The sequence below is a fragment of the Hydra vulgaris genome, chromosome 06, assembly GCF_038396675.1.
Source record: "Hydra vulgaris chromosome 06, alternate assembly HydraT2T_AEP".
NCBI lineage: Eukaryota > Metazoa > Cnidaria > Hydrozoa > Anthoathecata > Hydridae > Hydra > Hydra vulgaris.
The window spans coordinates 44,105,002-44,124,741 of record NC_088925.1 but is presented as its reverse complement, the minus strand read 5'-3'; the positions used below and the strand labels follow the sequence as shown (position 1 = coordinate 44,124,741).

Sequence of the window (19,740 nt, the reverse complement as noted above, 5' to 3'; positions counted from 1 at the left end):
ATAGATTATATAGAATGTGGAAATGAAATTAACTAAAAATTTTTATTTTTGTGACATTGCACGTTTCGCAGATATCTCAAATAATATCAGCTATATCAGCTTCTCAAATAATTTTAATGTAAATTGTCTAAAGTTATCTTATAATAAATTTAACCAATATGTTTGAATGATTGTTTTATATTTATTTGTTTTATAATGTTTTATTAAATTATTGTCAATAAATAATATATATTTCAATTAAATTTAGCTAGAACCTTATTGGACATATCAATTATGTCATGGTTATTCAATAACACAATATCACGAGGAGAGTTACACTGATGAAGGAGTCACCAAGGTAGCATAAAATTATTTTTGTACTTGGTAACATAAAAGGATTTTAATTCTTGTGAATGAGAAGATGCTTAGCAAAATGTTAAACTTTTGTTATAGCTTCATCGTGTTAGTGAATTTAATCTTGGAGTCTTCAATCCAGAGGAACGTCTAGGTGATTTTTTAAATTAAAAGTATATATATATATATATATATATATATATATATATATATATATATATATATATATATATATATATATATATATATATATATATATATATATATATATATGTATAAGTATATATGTGTGTGTGTGTATATATATATATATATCCATGTTTCATTAGACATTGGTCTATATGCCTGTGGTAGAAACTGGGTCATTTTAAACTTTTGTTTCTATTTATACCTACCAATGTAATATCGGTTGAATGCGATGAAATTCAGCACCCTTTAATTATTAATTACGTGAAAAATACTTGACAGATTTTTGTAATTTTTTGACGCAATAAAGCTAATTGACTTATTTATTTCTATAGTTTTTTACATTTTTTATTGGGCGCTTAGATAGAAACCGAATATCTAGGTAAGTACTTGATATCATCTGCTGGATCTTGCTTTGAGTTACTTTTTTGAGGCGGCTATCCTTTTTTTCTTAAAATCTTTTTTTTTTGTAGCTAAATTCTTGCTTTTTAATAAGATTCTTTTTATAATTGACCAATAACTTTCAATAACTCGCTGCTCAGGACAATTTAGAGGATTTGTTTCCTTAGGAACAAATTCGACGCCATTTTGTTCATACCATTCTAGAGAATTTTTGGAGTAGTGAATTGTAGCCAAATCAGGCCAAAATATTGTGGACATTTCATGCTTTTTAGTAAATGGCAAAAGGCATTTTTTAAAGCATTTTTTAAAATATAATTCTGCGTTCAAAGTTTTAAGAGTAATGTATGGTGTACTTTTTAAACCACAAGAGCAGATTGCTTGCCAAATAAGGAACTTGGGAGCAAGTTTTTCAGTTTGAATATACTTGAATATTTTGGCAACATATCTACCTTTTGACTGATAAAAATATTACTGCCCTGGCAATTGTGAAAAGTCCTTTTTGCAATAGGTTTCATCGTCTTCAATTATGCACAAGTTTTCTTGGTTTAAAAGTTTGTATAGCTTTTTTGAACAGCAAGTTGCTTTAATTTCTCTATCAATGGATCGCTTTGGTGTTTTCTTATGATATGCTTTATATTCTTGAGATCTAAGTACTTTTCCTATCAAAGCTTGACTGCATTTAAATTTTCTTGCAAGATCTCTCTGCGACTGACATGGATTTGCCTTTATGGAGCAAATGATCAATTTTACTTTATATTTATCTTTAAATTCCCACCACGTCCCTGGAAGTACCGCGCTCAACTTAGTTTCTCCGCGCAGCGGCCTTGCTCGGCAAGGTTCGTGTTTCGGAGTTAAAGAGTTGAGAGAGGGTTGCACCACGAATAACAACTAAAAAATAAAAACACAAAAAAAAAAAATGAGTAGCCTCCTCGACTGTAGTGGCCCCCCTCGGGCCTTGGGGAGGTGAATAATCTAAAAAAAAAAAAAAAAAAAAAAAATCCTTTCTTTTTTCCCACTTCCAGCCTCTCTTTCAATAGATTGAGTCTGTTTATATTGCCGCAAAATAAATCCAACTGATGATCGAGAAACACCGGTGAGTTTTGAAATGTCAACTTATGACAATGAAGGATTTTGAAGAAAAACTTCTTTTTGATTTATTATTTGTTTACTCATTTTAATCCGATAGCAATGATAACCAATACTTATTACCATTACAATCAAACAACACATTAGCTTTCGTGTGCAAAAAATTTTTAAAAATTTGTCCAGCAGTTTTTGAGTAATTAACGATTAAAAGATGCTGAATTTCATTGTGTTCAACGGATAGTTAGTAATAAATTTTGCTAATTTTGTTTACAGACCTTTTTTATGGCACAAAATTTACACAATCTTATGTGGTCTCAAACAAAACAAAAAAAGTTAAACTTTAGTAGAATATTATTCCATATTAACGAATGGTATTTAAATAAAAGAATAGTTAATACAGAAAATTACAATCTTTTTGTTGTTTTAGATTATGTCAACTGAGTCTGCTTCTTCTTTGGACTCAGGTTTTTACATCATATGGAATGAGTGATTATTGTGTATTATTGAACTAGAAATATGCTCTGCATATTTACTTCAGAGCAATTACTATGCAGCATTAATTGTTTGACAAGAAAAACTAAAACTTTTTTGACTAAAATTATTTAACTAAATCTTATTTCGAAAATTTGTCAAAAAGTTTTTAATTTTTTCACAAATCAATAGCAAAAAACACTCAGAAATTTTTGGAAATTCTAAATGAAATTTAATTGAATTTCTGGAATTCCGGAAATTTCTGGAAAAAACTCATCTATGTATAATATTTTCAATTTTTAGAGTTTAAGAAGAAAGCAAGTTCACCAGTTTTGGAAAAAGAAAAAAAGGTAATATAAGTAAAAAATAAAAATGATGATGTTGTTAATGATGTTGTTGTTAATGATGTTATTGTTATTGATGATGATGATGATGCTGATGCTGATGTTGCTGCTGCTGCTGATGATGATGATGATAGTTATGATGATGATCAACAACAATAACTTTTTGTTTAGGTGCCCAAACAAAAATTTAATGATCAAGAAGCACCATACTTTTTAATAGAAATGTCTCATGGAGATCCTTGTGATTTAACTGGTGAACCAAGACGAACATCAGTTTTTTACATATGCCATCTGAGTGCAGATAATGAAGTAATAACTTTCATTAGATTATATAAACATTTCTTATAAAGAATATTTTTCTTGTTAAAACTAAAGATTCTTGGATAAGACATTCTTTTGTATTTGGAATTCTAAACTTGTTTTATTTATTTTTTAAATTATTATTTTATTATTTTTAAAGTTAAAATAAGTTGTACCTAGCAGTAAGTGCAGTAGCGTGCTGGCCGCAGAGGCTATGCAGGTATTCTGCATAAGCCTTAAGCTGTTTATTTTTTGGAAAAAAGTTTTTTTACTATACTCTAAAATGACTACAAATAAATTTTTATTCACTTTATTTATCGTTCTATAAATTAAATTCTTTACTGTCTGATTTAAAGTGTTAAACTTTGACCAGAACTATATTAGTATTTTGCATAATAAAACATAACTATTATCTAACATCACCCTCTAAACAAAATAGATATTTGGTAAAAGTATTTTAACTATGTCACACAAATTACTGTTAGCGATCATAAAAAAATTAAATAAATTGCATCAAGGGCTAAAATTAATCTTGACAGAAAATAATTCATGATCTAATTTAATAAAATTTCCTTTTAAGAATTCTGAATTGTATAAATAATGGATTGTTGCTGTAACACTTAAAATTTTATTCTACCAATTTTTTAAATATTTGAAAAAAATTGCTTGTAAAATAAAAATATATTTTTTTCAATTAAAAAAATTTTAACTTTAAAAAAATCATCACGTAAAATTAATTCGTCATCTAATTAATTAATAAAGGAATCATCATCTAAATTTAGTTATTGCTTGTGTAGCCACTGGCTCATTAAATTGCTTTTTACTCGTGGAATTGAAACCATGTCTTATTATAAGTTTTAAAAAGAAAAAAGAAATTTCAGCTTTATTTTTCATTAATTTTAATTGCCTTAAGGAAAGGTATTTCTATATTTATTTTTCATTAATTTTAAAATAAAAATGCTTATTATGCTAATAGTCAAAGTTGCCTTAAAAAAAATAAAAGAAATAGTGCAGGCCACTATGTACCTTCTGCTTTAAATTCCATATCAAAAATCTTTTATGAAAAAAATAACATTAGGTCACAACTTTGCAAACAATACTACCAACTCACAGGATCTACAAACAAAAGAATTTTATATAATGTAAACAAAGTCATTGATACATTTGATGTGTTTGGCATTAACTTCAACAAAAATCAAGTGGTTTTTAATATTGTATTCAAAGCCATTTTATTGAAAGAAATAGCAGATAAATTAGTTCATCATGGAAAGAGCCGAAAAGAGCTCTAATGTTCTTTTGTTACTGAAAGGTTAATAGGAGGCATATCTATTTGGTCGCCAATGAAGATGAGAAATCTGCAAACATTCCAAATTCAGGCCAAAGTTGTGAAAACAAAGATAGGTAATAAAGCAATTCAACTAAAAGAAGAGCGCACCTTATTATCTTGTTACCTAGTGCAAGAAAACCCCCAGAGCTTGATTTGGAAAAAAGCATCGGTAGTTATCAGTTTTCAGTTGTACCAAAATCGATGTTTACTCAAGGTGATCACCTATTTCTCACCTCTAATAAAGAAAAAATTCTGCTTGAAGTAGAAGACTTGTCAAAAAGATTAGTGATTACCACATAAGTAGAAGAAATGCCTGTAAATACATAAACTAGTATTGATGGCATGGCCTTGGTCAATAAAGTTCATAAAAATGACATTATTAAAACTTGGAAGGTAACACTTATTCAATAAGGTAACACTTGGTAGGTAACTATTATTTATTGTTTATGGTAGTATTTTAGTTCAATCATTTCATATTTATTGTTCACTTTATTAACATGTATGTAGAATTGATAAGTTAACTGACATATGTATGACTTATAGTAATATTCATATTTGTTTTATTCAGAACTTTGCAGCAAAATTTATTTGCATGCAAGTTTCCTCAAAACTGTAACAAGATAAGATTGGTTTTTGACAAATAGATGGAACAGTCATTAAAGTCTAGAACAAGAAAAAAGCGCACCTCTGGCAATGAAATCAAATGTAACTGATGACTCTATTATTTGTCACTAAAGCAGTTATTAGGACACATTGAAACCATGCAAGCTTTTACCAAATATCTTGTTAAATATACAAAAAATAATATATAGCTAGTGCGGTTCACTTCATTGTAACATATTCAAACACAACAGAAGTAAATGTGGAACATCTGTCTGCAGAAATAATGAATCATGATCAACAAAAGGCTGACACTTTGGTAATTCTGCATGCCATAGACATTGCAAAAGGAAACCCATGTAAAAAATGTATTGTGCGTTTACAAGATACTGAAGTTTTTCTACTTTTGGTTCACTTTTATTAAGTCCTGCCACATGTCAGGATTTTCTGAACTGGTAGAGGGGGGTAGATACATGACATCTCGATTCAAAAATGTTATGAAACAATTGGTTCTAAACAAGCACAAGCTATTTTAGGTATTTCTGTTTAATTTTTTTTTCATTGTTAATGACAATAAGAGTCTTCATGAAATATATATTTTTTCTTCAGGTTTTCATTTGTTTGTAAAAGAGACTGTAGTAATAAAAGTTACAAATGTTTGAAAAATGGTTGTGACCAAACTGGTTGCTTTTCTTTTACAACTTTGTTGGTTCCTTTTCTCTAAATTCCAGTATAATGCTGCACAACTTCCACCAACAATAAATGTCCTTAAGTACCATATATTCTGTAGTCACTTTGTATGTTTAGTGCTTAAACGCTCATGCCCGTACAGTATCTCCTGTCATCTGTGGAGTATGGTTGGGAATTAAACAGCGAATCTCCTGACCCCATAATGACTGATAACCTGCCCGCACTAATAGCACTTATTGAGTTGAGAATTTGTTGTTGTAAAGGAGACTGTAGAATAAAAAAAGGTGCAAATGTTTAAAAATAAACTTGTTTGTACTGGTATGTGCAAGTGTAACGGATGTACAAATAATAATGTAAATTACCAAAAGGAAAACATGTATGACTATGGCAATAGAGATTTTTTTTTCAATAAAAGACACAATTTAATTATATAATATATATATAATTCCATTTATATTACAAGGTTAAATGATTTAATGCCATCAGTTAGATATTTTCCGGGGGTTCTTTCTTCTCTTGGTTAAACATTGTAAATTGTAAATACCATTCTGGTTTACATATAATAGCGTTTGTATGTTTATACAATGCAAATTTTAGTATATGTACCAGCTCAATAATTTTAATTACGAAAAATGTGTTATCTAGTTGTAATTTCTTTAAATGACCCCCAGTATGGTAAAATACATTACACCCTATATCTTAGGAAGTAAAAATTTTTAGCATATGTTTGTTATATGATTTCAAAAGCTTATTTAATGCTCTTTCTACTGGTTATATATTTTTTTCTATAGGGTCTATTATGTCATACCACATGGCACAAAACATAAATATTAAGTAATTTTTTAAATCCTTTTTAATAAAAGGAACTCAAATCAACAAAAAGTTTGCTTGTAGCACGCATGTACACATGAAGGGTTTTTTTGAAACATAGTGGCCCGCACTAAAATTGTTGTCAGACTAATAAAAGTTCAGTTTTTTTCTAAGTTGTAAATAGTTATGAAAAAATCGTTTTCAAAGAATTTTATTTCTGATTTGTGCTTTGAAATGTTTTGTAAAAATGCAAACACCCAAATATGCTAATATACTATCTTTAATATCAACTTTCTTTGTTTGATTTTAAAGTAATGTGCACATTTTTTAAAACAAAAGTGAACACTTAAAAAAAATTCTAGTTTTATTAGTCTTAAAGCGGTATCAGGCAAGTTTTTATTTACAATAAAACTTGATATATGTTAGTTATAATTTTAGTAAAGTATTTATAATGCCTGGTTATCTATTGCTTCGTTACTCATCATTATAAAAATATTTTCAAAGTGTTGTTTTAATAATTAATGTAACACAATTAAAATTATCCATTGATTGTTTTACATTCTCAAAAATTATCCATTAGTCATTCTACATTCTCTTAATCATTTAACCTTCATTTGAAATCTATCTACATTTTGTTATTAAGACAATGCTGTTTTTCTTATAACTTAATGTAACAATTAATTTGTTATATATGTAGTTACATGTTATTATATGTAGTTACATGCTGTTATAAAAAATTGCGTTTATATATTTATGGGGCTTTAGATCAAACATATATGGTAAAATGCTGAATATTTGGGCTTTTTTATAAAAATAATAGCATAATAAAAAGCTAAAAGAATTTCATTAATAAAACACAACAACCTCACCATGTTATAGCTAAAAAATACATGTTTGCATAAGATTTGTTGAAAATGCAACTATTTACATCAAATGGAAAACTTGCTGAAAATGCAACTATTTATGTTGAAATTACAGTGAAAAACTTGCTGAAAATAGAACTATTTTTAACATTTGGTAGACTTGCTGAAAATGCAACTATTTACATCAAGTGGAAGACTTTTTTTCATCAAAGCTAGAATGTTTGGTTTCATAATTTGCAAGTTATAATAATTTATAAAACTATATCAGATATAGTATGATAAAATGAAACAATATCAGTTTTGCATTAAGAAATGCAACTCAGAATCAATTTGACACTAGACAGTGTTTGGGATTCAGATTATCTTTGGCGATAATTATTCAATTTTCAGTGTGTCCTTTACAGCTCTTGTTATGCTGTGTACAAGCTTATAGTAGATTTTTACAGAGAAAAATATCTTAAAGAATAATCTTGTTCGAAGTACTTTGTGTTTTTCTCCTAAACCTATGTTAGAAACAGCTAAGTTCTTAACAGCTGAATTGTCAACAGCTTTATAAGACAAAATGCATGAAATCCTCCTTGGTTTAAAAAAAACTGGTTTCTGAAACTGTAACAAAAGTCTAATAATATTCCAAATTTTTCTTATGTGATCATAATGGTGTGAGGTTTTTTTTTTAATATTGTTGTGTATCCTAGTTTTTTGATAATTGTTGTTTAAATTAAAAAAAATTTTGCAAAAAAGAATTTTTGCACCAATAGGCAAAAAAAGAATTTTGTGTAAATGCGCAAAAATATATATATTTTTTTTGAATAAATTATGAGAAAAAAATTCACATTAGAAAAAATTTTTGGGGGATTTATCTTGCGCTTAAAGCCAAATAGTTTAGGAACAATTTGGGGGATTTTTTGGGATTTTTTGCCACTTGACCACAAGGTAAATGTCAGTATTTTTGGAATTTTTTTTTGTGGAATCGTATTTTTGTAATATTTGCTCCTAATTTGGCTATTTTGACTTTTAAGACTATTTTGTTTAAGTTAATAAATTTTTTAAATTTTTTTTTTTTTTTTTTCAACATCTTCACGTTCAACAAGGTTGCAAGCAACCACTAATTAGAGTTGGAAGTTATTGGAAGAGAAAAGATGAAAATTGTAGAGCAAGATAATGATTGACAGACGACTTAAAGAATCGCAAATTGTATGAACCAGGAAAGTAAGACAAAGGAAGCAAATTCCAAAGAACTGATGTGCAAGGAAATAAACTTGAAGAATAAGAGTTTTTGGAGCACTTTCGAACAGTCACAGAAAAAGGATGAGATTTAATTGAATGACAAGTAACACAAGAATAAATTTTAGTAGATGGCACAAGAGACGCTAGCTCTTTAGAGCAGTGCCCATTATAGTATTTGTAGAAAAGAGAAAGAAAAGCAACAATGGTTGGAAGTTGGCTGCAAGAGCAGGTCCAACTATGTTTACAATGCGTTTTTGCACCTTGTTGAAAAGAGAAAGGGTATCATTAGAAGATCCGCCCCAGATATGGCAACAGTATTCCATACAAGGCTCGATTTGAGATTTATAGAGATAGAGAATTGAATCTGGAGTAAGATAGTGTCGGGCTTGATAAAGAGATGCAACCTTAGCAGATGCTAATTTTGCAATGGATTTGATATATGGTTTCCAAGAAAAATCGGAAGTAAGAGTTAATCCTAGAAGATAATAGGTAGATGACTCATCGAGTACATTACCATTTATAAATATAGGAAGATTTAAACTATTGTTATAACGATTGGTTAAAAAAGTTGAGTTTTATCTGAATTAAAGTTCACCAGCCACTGTGAGCCTCATGCTGTAGCAGAAGTGAGATCCTTTTCAAGCTCAAATGCCCCCTCCAAGCAATCAGAGAGTGTGGGCATCTTATCATGACAAGAATAAATGGTAGTATCATCAGCAAACAATGCCACCTTAGATGTGAGAATGTTAAGGAAGATCGTTAATGTAAATTAAAAAGAGTATAGGCCCAAGGACTGAACCTTGACGAACCTTTGAAGTTACAGAATAAGAAGGAAAGTGTTGTCCATCGAGGACAACTTTTATACTACAATTGGAAAGGAAGGATTCAATAATTTTAAAGATGTTACTAGATACACTGTAAGAAGAAAGCTTATGGAGAAGACCAGCATGCCAAACTTTATTAAATGCTTTAGAAATGTTAAGAGCGATGGCCCTAACCTCTCCACCTTTATCTAATGCAAGATAAAATCTATCGGTTATTACTGTTAGCAAATTAGCTGTAGAACAAGAAGATCGAAATCCACATTGATGATTAGAAAGTAAGTTATTAGATTCAAGATGAGAGATTAAGTGTTTAAAGATTCAAAATATTAAAGATTCAAAAACCTTGCTTATGATAGGAAGAAGACTAATGGGATAGTAGTTAGATGAATCAGATCACTCTCCAGATTTTTTGAAAATAGGGATAACAGATGCCGTTATGATAGGAAGAAGACTAATGGGATAGTAGTTAGACAAATCAGATCACTTTCCAGCAGGCTGGAAAACAAGACTCTGATAAGCACTTGTTGAATAGTTTTAAAAGTATAGAGGACAGCTCCAGAGAACACTTCTGCAAGACTATAACAGGTATGTTGTCCGGGCCACCAGCTGTAGAAGAGTCTAAGCAGGAAATCACTTTAGATACAGAAGCTGGAGTGGTATGAATGTCAAGCAATGGATAAACCTGTTTGACGGCAAATCAGGTAGAATGCAACTAGTGGAATCAAGAGACGATATATTGATAAAAAATTCTTAGCAAACAATTCAGCTTTGTCTTTAGGTTAGGTGACAAAGTCTGAACCATACAAGAGAGGTGGAATTACAGGTTTGCCCTTATTATTGATACTGTTAAAGATTCTCCCGTAGTCATAAAAGCCTAATTTTTGTGATGAAATACGAGATTTCATGACCTGAGAATAGTGGGCTTTGGCGTTAGACAAAACCTTTTTACATTGGTTTCTAGCAGTAATAAACAGGCGTCTATTTTCTGGAGAATTATTTTGCTGATAGTTATGGAAGTAATGGTTTTGATTGCCAATTTCAGCAGCACAGTGTGAGAAAAACCATAGAGAAGAGTGAGGATCAACCTGAAATTGTCGAGAGGGAATAAGATTTCATGCCAGCCTGAATCCACGAAGTTATGTAGGAAGCTTATTTGTCAACAGGAAGACGAAAGATCTCTACCCAAAGGCCATCACAAAGAAAATCACATAAAAAGTCCCAGTCAGCTTTAAGATAGTTGTAAGAGATACAATGATAGGGGGATTCAGATTATGAAGAAGTATGAGATTATAGTTTTAGAGAGATGAAACTGTGATCAGAAGCACCTAAGGGTGAATGTGGAGAAACTGAGCACTGACTAGGATCAGAAACAAGAAATAAGTCGAGTAGAGAAGGTAAATGATTCGGGTTGTCTGGAAAGTGAGTTAAAAAGTTGACTATTTGAGTTAGGGATTGAGAAAGGCAAAAGTTGTGGGCTTTAATGCCTGCAGAGTCACTGACACTAGAACTAAGCCATTCAGTGTGATGAGCAATAAAGTCACCGACAACAACAATATTGGCTGATGGACAAAGAGAGAGGGCTTGGTCAATTTGATTAGAAATAACATCAAAAAGAGTGCAGTCTTGAGATGAAGGGGAGCAATATAGAATAAAGAGAAAGGCGATAGAGTGAAGTGGTGCTAAACGAAAGCACACAAAAGAATAGTTTGTGGATTCAAACCTAGTTTCACAACAAATGGGTGAATTCTTGTAAATGCCAAGGCCAAGCATGTGATTATTGGAGTCTTTATAAATCAAAGGAAGATAACCATCAACACAAAGATCACAAGATGAGACAGCTGAACTCAAATTAGTCTCACAAAGAGCTAGTAGGTCTGGTGAACTTTGCAAGAGATAAGACTCTACAGAAAAAAAGTTACTTCGAAGGCCACGAATATTAGTGAATGATAGGTTTAGAGAACTTGGTGATGACAATGGTTTTTTTTCTGTTTTATAGTTTTTGGTACTTTATTCATTTTTAAATTTGTTAAAGAGTTTGACTCAAAGCATTGATAGTACTCAGTACACTGTTTAATAGCCCACGCATATGCCTCATTACTATTAATAAACCCTAAGCTGTAACAAAGGACTCCAAATGTAGCCTTGGCAATGCATACCGTAAGTACAAACAGGGATACCATCCATGCGCAACATGGCACTGTTAATACTTTGAACATCCGTTCAACATCCTTAATAATACGTTTTAATACATTGTTTTCAGTTTAGGATGTTGAACGTTAATACGTTCAACATCCTAAACTGGAAACAATGTATTAAAAATACATCTGCGCCAGCCTAATAGATGAAGAAGGGGTGCGAGGCTGTTCAACAGGTAGAATCTGTTTACCCCTTAAGTCTTTGCCTAGAGGCCTTCTACAAGACAGTAGTCGGATGCATTTAACATCTGCCCAAGATGAGTATTTTTATTGAGACATCATCTCTAGCCTTTACTCAACCAATAGCCCCAAGGTAGGGGGTGTTTTGAGTTGGAGTTGGTATCTCCTAGCCTTTTCCTAAATAGGTGTATCCTACAAGGCAGCAGGGCATGAAGCAGATTGTACTGGGTTGCATAGTAGCAGTAGCAGGATAACTTGACCTGACAAATGCTCTTGTCAAATATATAAATAAACTCTTGTCAAATATATCAGCAATTGCTTATTCATAATCGAAAATTGAAATTGAGCAAAAAGAAGAATGAAAAAGAGATTTTGAAAGTGATTTTGAAATTCAAAAAATTAAAAGAATAAAAGTTAAAAAAATAAAGTTGTGTCTGTAGAATAAAGACGCGATACCATATACATTTTAACAGTACATTTGTTCATAATTTGTTTAAATTTCAATTATTTTTTATACATTTATAGTGATATTGATGACTTTGTAAATATCCTTGTTTTTAACTTATAAAATAAATAGTTTTTAGTTTGAAACTTAAAAGTTAAGGAAAATTTGTATTGTTAATTTCATTTTTAAAACCTATAGAGTTTTATATTTCTATCAAAAAAGTTTTACTCCTAAGTAATTATCTAAAATTTAAACAAAAAAAAAAATACCATAAAACTCTGTATTATTGGTACAAAAATTTGTTTTCATGTTAGCTATTAGTCATTAGTTACTTTCACTTAAAATAAGGTTCTTCAGATAATGATTTTTTTTAAAGTGTGAATAATAGTAGTTACTTGAATGAAAATAGTTTGATAATATTATATATATTTGAACTTAAATAATATAATAATAATATTATTTACCATTAAGTTTATAACTTAACTGGTAAATAATAGTTATTTGAATTTAGTTGCTGAGTATTAAAGAAGTAACTACGTGTCATTATGAAGTAATTGTACTCACTTCAGTTCTTTGTTTAAATCCAAATTACAAGTAAGTTAATTTACCATATTACATGTACTATATATGTATATGTATATATATATATATATATATATATATATATATATATATATATATATATATATATATATATATATATATATATATATATGTATATATACACATACACACACACACACATACACTAAAAAAAGGTCAAAAATTTTTATTCATGGTATATCACATATCCTACCTTAGGGTAGGATATGTGATATACCATTATACATATTATTTATATATACACATATACATGGATGTCTTAAAAAACAATATTTTTGAAAATATATTTGCTGCCACCCTCTTAATGTGTTCTATATGATAAAAAAACACTGGTTTTAAAAATTTTTTGAATTAAAAATGTTTTTAGGGGTCTCCAAGACCTTTGAACATATAACAAGTTTCTAAAATTATCAACAACAAAAAAAATTCTTCAAAAGTGTAACATGTCGGGTCTCAAATGAAGCAACGTTATATAAAAATGTTTAAAATGATAACTATATTATATAAAAACAAATATGTTAGACTTAACAGCATTAAAAATGAAGTTTATTAACTAAAAAAGAAAAAAGTGTATCTTAATAAGTTTTTTTTACATATTTTTTTTCAATGGAGTTTTTTATAATATAATTATCATTTTTGAAATTTTCATATGATTATGCTTCATTGTGTTCATTCTTCTTGTATTCATACTGTACCATTAGGCACAAATCCATACCATCCGTGAGACATCCATGACACGCACCTATAATATATTTGTACTTTACTAACAACACAAACCACATGGCATCTGCTTATAAAATGAATAATTCTGCTCAAAGACTGACACTTTAGTGCATCGCATTTATGCTCTATACCAACAACTTTTCATTAGCACAATAATTCATTACTTCCCTCTACTATTATTTATATTTTCTGTTTATATTCACTACATTTAACTATGTTTAATTTTTATTATTTCTCTTCTTAGAGGTTTCCACAAGGATGTCTGTCCTTATGTACTTTTATTTCAATCTGCTGCACCCTTTTTAACTTATTATGCATCTCTAAGGCATTCACTGCTCAGTACAATTCTACTAAAATGCATTGCATTCAAAACAAAACAAAAAAAAAATATATATATATATATATATATATATATATATATATATATATATATATACAAAAAAAACTTTTTTTTAAAAAAATGTCAGACTTAGGGAATGTTCAAGTTAAGTGATGCTCGCGTTATGTCGGACTTTTTGAAAATATCCGACATAAAAGATTATATTATATATATCGAGATTATATTATGATTTCTATGTTTAGTTTGTTAAATTATACTTGACTCTAAGGTACATTCTAAGTTTAGAATTTTAATTGATGTTTTTGAATTTTTTTTATAACAGTCATTAATAAACAGAATTTAATCAAAGCTTAACCAAATTGACAGTTTAAACAATTTTGACATGAGTCCATTATTTTTAGAATGCTGTATTTTTCGATTTAAATATTATTTATAACTGACACTATGGGTACGCCTTGTGTTTTTTAAAAATATTATGAACAGTCAATAGATTATATTAATCATTGAAAATATTGGGTAATGTTCATACTTGTATGTAACTATTTAGTTTCAAATCAATCTAAACTGCATCACCTGAAAGATCGCCTCTTAAGCAGGGTGGTTTCCAATTCGCAGGAGTTATTGTAACTTAAAAGCGATTATTGTAGCCATTTGTAGACATTTAAGATATTTGTTTGTATATAAATAACAACGGAGCAATGTACAATGTACATTCATATAAAACAGTATAAAAAGATTCAAAATTATGGAATGATAAAAATTAACTACAGTGGGAATATTCTTTTTTTTAAAAAAAGGAAAGAAAATGTGGTTATGATTTCCAATTTTTTTATATTTTTGTTGTTAAATAATGAATACTTAATACATTTACATTTTTCTCATTACAACTAAATAAAAATACAATAAGTCTTGGAGTATTTAATTTAATTTTAATATTTGTTTGCAGAACCTTTTGCATTATCAACAGGATGGTATCTGTGGGGCATACTTTCAACTAGTTTTGTTCACAAGGTAACTTCCAGAGAATTATAAGCATTTAGAAGTTTACATCTGGCCCATATTTCACTGTAGTATATGTATACTTGTCATCAATGATGTTTTATGTTAGGCTCTCATTATTGCCCACACTCCCCCTAAAGTGGTTTACGGGAGCAATTTCTGGCTCTTACAAAAGTATAATTTTTTTGTATTAAAAAAAATAATTCGAATAAAAAAGACGCTTTATAATATAAGTTATTTTATACTACAACAGTTGTTTTGTTTTTAATAGAGCAGAATTTTAGTATTGTAAATGTGAATATATTTATTACATAATTATAATACAAATTTATAACAAAATTAGTAAAAAAGAAAAGAAGTTTTTCTTTTCTTTAAAAACACTGATATGCAGAGTTTTTTTTTCACCTAAAATCTTCGGTGTAAAATACCATGTAGTAAAACAACATTCTTATTATGTAAAATCATGTTCATGACAGATTGACTTGTTATATTCTTAAAAGGTTAGGATTTAAGGTTAAAACGTAAGCTCTTGTTATACAACATGCTTAAGAAAAATGCTAAGTAGTTCAAAAGTAGTTCTATAAAAAAGTTTTGTTTAAAAGAATTGAGTTTTTGGTATGACAGTATGGTCAAGTTTTTAAAGTTGCTTATAAAAAAGAAGCATTATTGTAAATAAGATAAAAAAAACATTTTGAAAAATTAACTGATATTTGCATAATAAATTGCTTTTTTTAAAGCACATTTATTGCAAATAAATAAATTTAAAAAATTAAAAAACTAAAAAAGAGTGTTAATTGAAATGCAAATGGTTTTAACTAAATTGGACTAACTGGTAATTATAAAATTATTACACTCTAAATTATATTAAAATATAAAATTATTTAACTTATAAAATGTGAAATTATTAACACTCTAAATTATTGTATAATAATTTTTATTCTATATAATGAATTATATATTTTAATATAGTTTATTATGAATTATTTAAAGTTGTCTCAGTTTCAACAAAATGAAAAAAGTATAATTACAATTAAATGTTCTACTAAAAAAATTCATAGTTATAGAAACACGGTGGAATTTTTTATTGTTCTAATGATTCTTAAAGTTCCTGCACTTTATTACAATAAGAAAATATAAAACATTTTTTATAAGCAGTTAAAACTTTTATAGCTCTTTGTCAAATTTTTTAACAAATAAGTAATGTTGTAAATAAATAATTGTTAATAGATGGATGGTAATAAATAAATGTTAATAATAAATGATAATAAATGGATAGCTTGTGTAAAAACCAGAAAAAAAACACTTGTCTAAAGAATTTTTTTATAGCGCTATAAAATGACACTTGTTGCTATATATTTTTGTAACTCTAATGTTAAAAGCAATTGCTTGTAACAAGTATAAAATCAAGTTTTGTATTTAATAAGCAATTTATTAAAGGAAAAAGTAGATAGCTCATGCAAAAACCGAAAGCTCTTGTAAAAAGCTGTTTAGAGGAGCAGCTCGCATAGTTTATATATGTATGTATATATATATATATATATATATATATATATATATATATATATATATATATATATATATATATATATATATATATATATGTTGAATAAAATGGAAAAATAATGACTATAAATATAATATATATATATATATATATATATATATATATATATATATATATATATATATATGTTGAATAAAATGGAAAAATAATGACTGAAAATTCATAAACGCTACCACAATATTTTTTAAATTTCTTTAAGAAAATATAATTTTTAATTAAGAAAATTTTATAATTTTTTATTGTTATTATTTTTGCTGGCAGCATTACTTAAAATGTAATTAACAATTAAAATATTAATATATTAGAATGAAAACAAAGACTGTGCATGAAATAAAATGTCATGCACTTGGCGATTCACCAAGGTATATAAGTTATTATTTTTTTATGTTTTTATATATATCAATTATAAATATAGTTTTTCATTATTTTTATGTATTATGCATAACTGTACAAGTATGTAAATTTATTTTTTTGTCATTTTCTTTTTCCCACTTGAATATATTTTAATTTTTTTTTTAATTAAAATCTGAAATTATTTAATAGTAAACCAATGAAACTAACAAGTGAATACACACAACTCTTTCCTTCAGTAGTAAGTAACTTTTTTTAAATATATATATATATTTTTATAGTTTTATAGTATCATCACCACCACCACCACCATCATCATCATCATCATCATCATTGTTATATGTTTGTTATTGCAACAAGGTCATTGGCACACATGATTTTGAAATTTAGCTGTATTGCTTGGATTTTTTTTTCATATTTCTAATCAGAAAGACATAAACTTTTTAGATGTTAGTTTTGAAATAAATTTTGTTTCATTACAGAATAAATAAAAAAGGAGGGTTTATGCATGAGATCATTCAAATGACAATTGGATGTGTTTTTTTTTATATATATTTCCTTTAAATCAAACCATAAAGGAAAAAGATCCTTCCACCTTCCAAATCTTCAACAATTTTCATATCATTGTGATATTTTTAAAAGGATCCCCAAGTGCTGATACTAGTTTTTTCATGTTGAAAAGAATTTTAAAATGTTTGGACTTTTTTTTTTTCAATTAAAACAAAATAGTAAACGTATGCCAAGAAAACTAACCCTATTTTTTTAGGTGAAGCTGGGATTCTTCATTTTTGTTAGAATTTTAAGTCTTTAAAATGAACACGCTTTTTTTTTATAATTTTTTTTATTAATACAGCCTACATTAGTTTAAATTTTTAAAAAGGTAGGCATTATTTATAATATATATTGCATATATTTAATAAAATAAATATTTAAATTAATATAATATTTTAAATTAATATAATATTTAAATTAATTAATATAAATTGTATATATCTAATAAAATTTAAAATAAAAAAGATACTAATTTTTTTAATGTTTTTTTATGAATATATTTTGAAATTTAGTGAAAAATAATACAAACATAAGTTTTTTCTGATTGTGTGTGAAATTTTTTTTTTGATATTTTCATTAAAAAAATCCTACAATGGCATCATTTTTTATACGAAAACTCTAAAGAGTTTAACATACTTGAATAAATTATAAAGTCTGTAATTTACGTCAAAAAAAGTGAATTTTGTCTAATTAATTTTTTCTTGGTATTACTACTAATTAATTTTTTCTTGGTATACGTTTATTATTTTATTTTAAATTTCAACCCAAATATTTTTAAAAATATTCTTTTTAATATGAACACGATAAAAAAATGCAATATTTAGCATAATGAATGTTTAAAAACAATTTAGTAATATTTGAAATAAAAAAAACCAATCCCGACTAAAGTATATATGAATTTCTGTTTAGGAATAATCATCCCTAAAAAGTATTAAACATTATGTGGCAAAGTAGATGAACAATAAACCAATGTCTTGTAAGTCTGGATTAGGCAGAAAACCAAAAATTATGACTTATCATATGAACATCAAGAACATACAAATGTTCTTGATGTTCATTATGATCAGTCAAATATAAGTTTATACAAATGTATAAGCTTACATATAAGTTATGTAACCAGGAATTAATTTTTAACCTTATGGAATTATTAATTAGTTTAATTAAGTTTATAATAGTTTAATTAATAATTATTAAAAGTTTTGTTACGGTTTGATAAGCTAATTAAAAGGAAATGCGAAAACAAAGTTAAAAATAATCACGTACAAATATAGAAAAAAATTTCAAAGCTTCACTCAGATCAGTTGCAAAAAAAAATTGAAATTGCTTTGTGCCTCTAATCTTAACTGTGTTTATTCAATACAAGAATGAGTTAAGCATCATCAGAAACCTTCATCAGGTGATTATCCCATCATCAAAGCAAAAACTGAGTCTGACAGAGATCAAGCTTAAAGATATGGAATATCACTCATCACAACCCAAAAAATTTGCCTAAATGCTGGCTTTACATCTTATTGTGTTATAAAACATCATAACCAGGCTTGGCCAGGAAGGCGTGAGATTTCATGTCATAATATGACCACTCAAATACTATTTGAATTTAAAGCGTGACCACGAAAAAAAAACTTATCGTAATGAAGCAAATAAATCTTCATAAAAAAAATAATGAAAGACTAGTAAATTAACTAAAACTAAAATTAAAAAAAATTAAATTAAGACTTAACTAAAATAAATAATAAACTATAACGATAAGGTTGTTTAGAATAAATAACTTTGAATCGTTTATCTTTACTGTTTTTATAATATAATATTATGCGAAATCCTTTTTAAATAATGTAACGACTTGCATGTAATGATTGTTAAATAAATGCGCACAGTTAAAAGTTAAAAAAAAGATTCTTAACAATTATTTGCAGTAACGTAAACAAAAGAAAAAATAGTTAAGTTGTTTATTTAAAAAGTTGATATAATTTTTTTTTATTCAAACACATTTATAATAAAAAAGAACAACCTTATATAAATATAAAAAAGTATATATATTATTCATAATTATTTTTATAAAAAATCATTAGCAGTGATTTGTTACTTTATTTAATTACGTTTCAATAATATAAAAACATAAGTAAAGATCCAAGTTATTATAGAGCGACCTACTGTAAGAATCAGACAGAGTTCAATAGTGATTCTCTTTAAAATTGCTAATTTTTTAATATGTTGTTGCTATTCATACTAGAAGCTTTATCTTGAGCTCTATACTAGAAGCTCAATTCCAAAACTTTTGGAATTGAGCTTCTAGTATAGAGCTCAAGATATTAGATGTCAAAGTTT

At 27.5% G+C, this 19,740-nt stretch overlaps 1 protein-coding gene across 1 annotated transcript in view; it reads left to right on the top strand.

Annotated features, from left to right (window-relative positions):
• LOC100213646 (endoplasmic reticulum lectin 1) overlaps positions 1-19,740 on the top strand; it is a 54,038-nt gene that overhangs the window by 13,600 nt on the left and 20,698 nt on the right. The window contains exons 5-11 of the mRNA XM_065800231.1: positions 248-337; positions 433-487; positions 2,782-2,828; positions 2,994-3,131; positions 12,795-12,877; positions 16,818-16,874; positions 17,056-17,104. Of these exons, the coding sequence (XP_065656303.1) occupies positions 248-337; positions 433-487; positions 2,782-2,828; positions 2,994-3,131; positions 12,795-12,877; positions 16,818-16,874; positions 17,056-17,104 (519 nt within the window). The remainder of the gene's footprint in view (positions 1-247; positions 338-432; positions 488-2,781; positions 2,829-2,993; positions 3,132-12,794; positions 12,878-16,817; positions 16,875-17,055; positions 17,105-19,740) is intronic.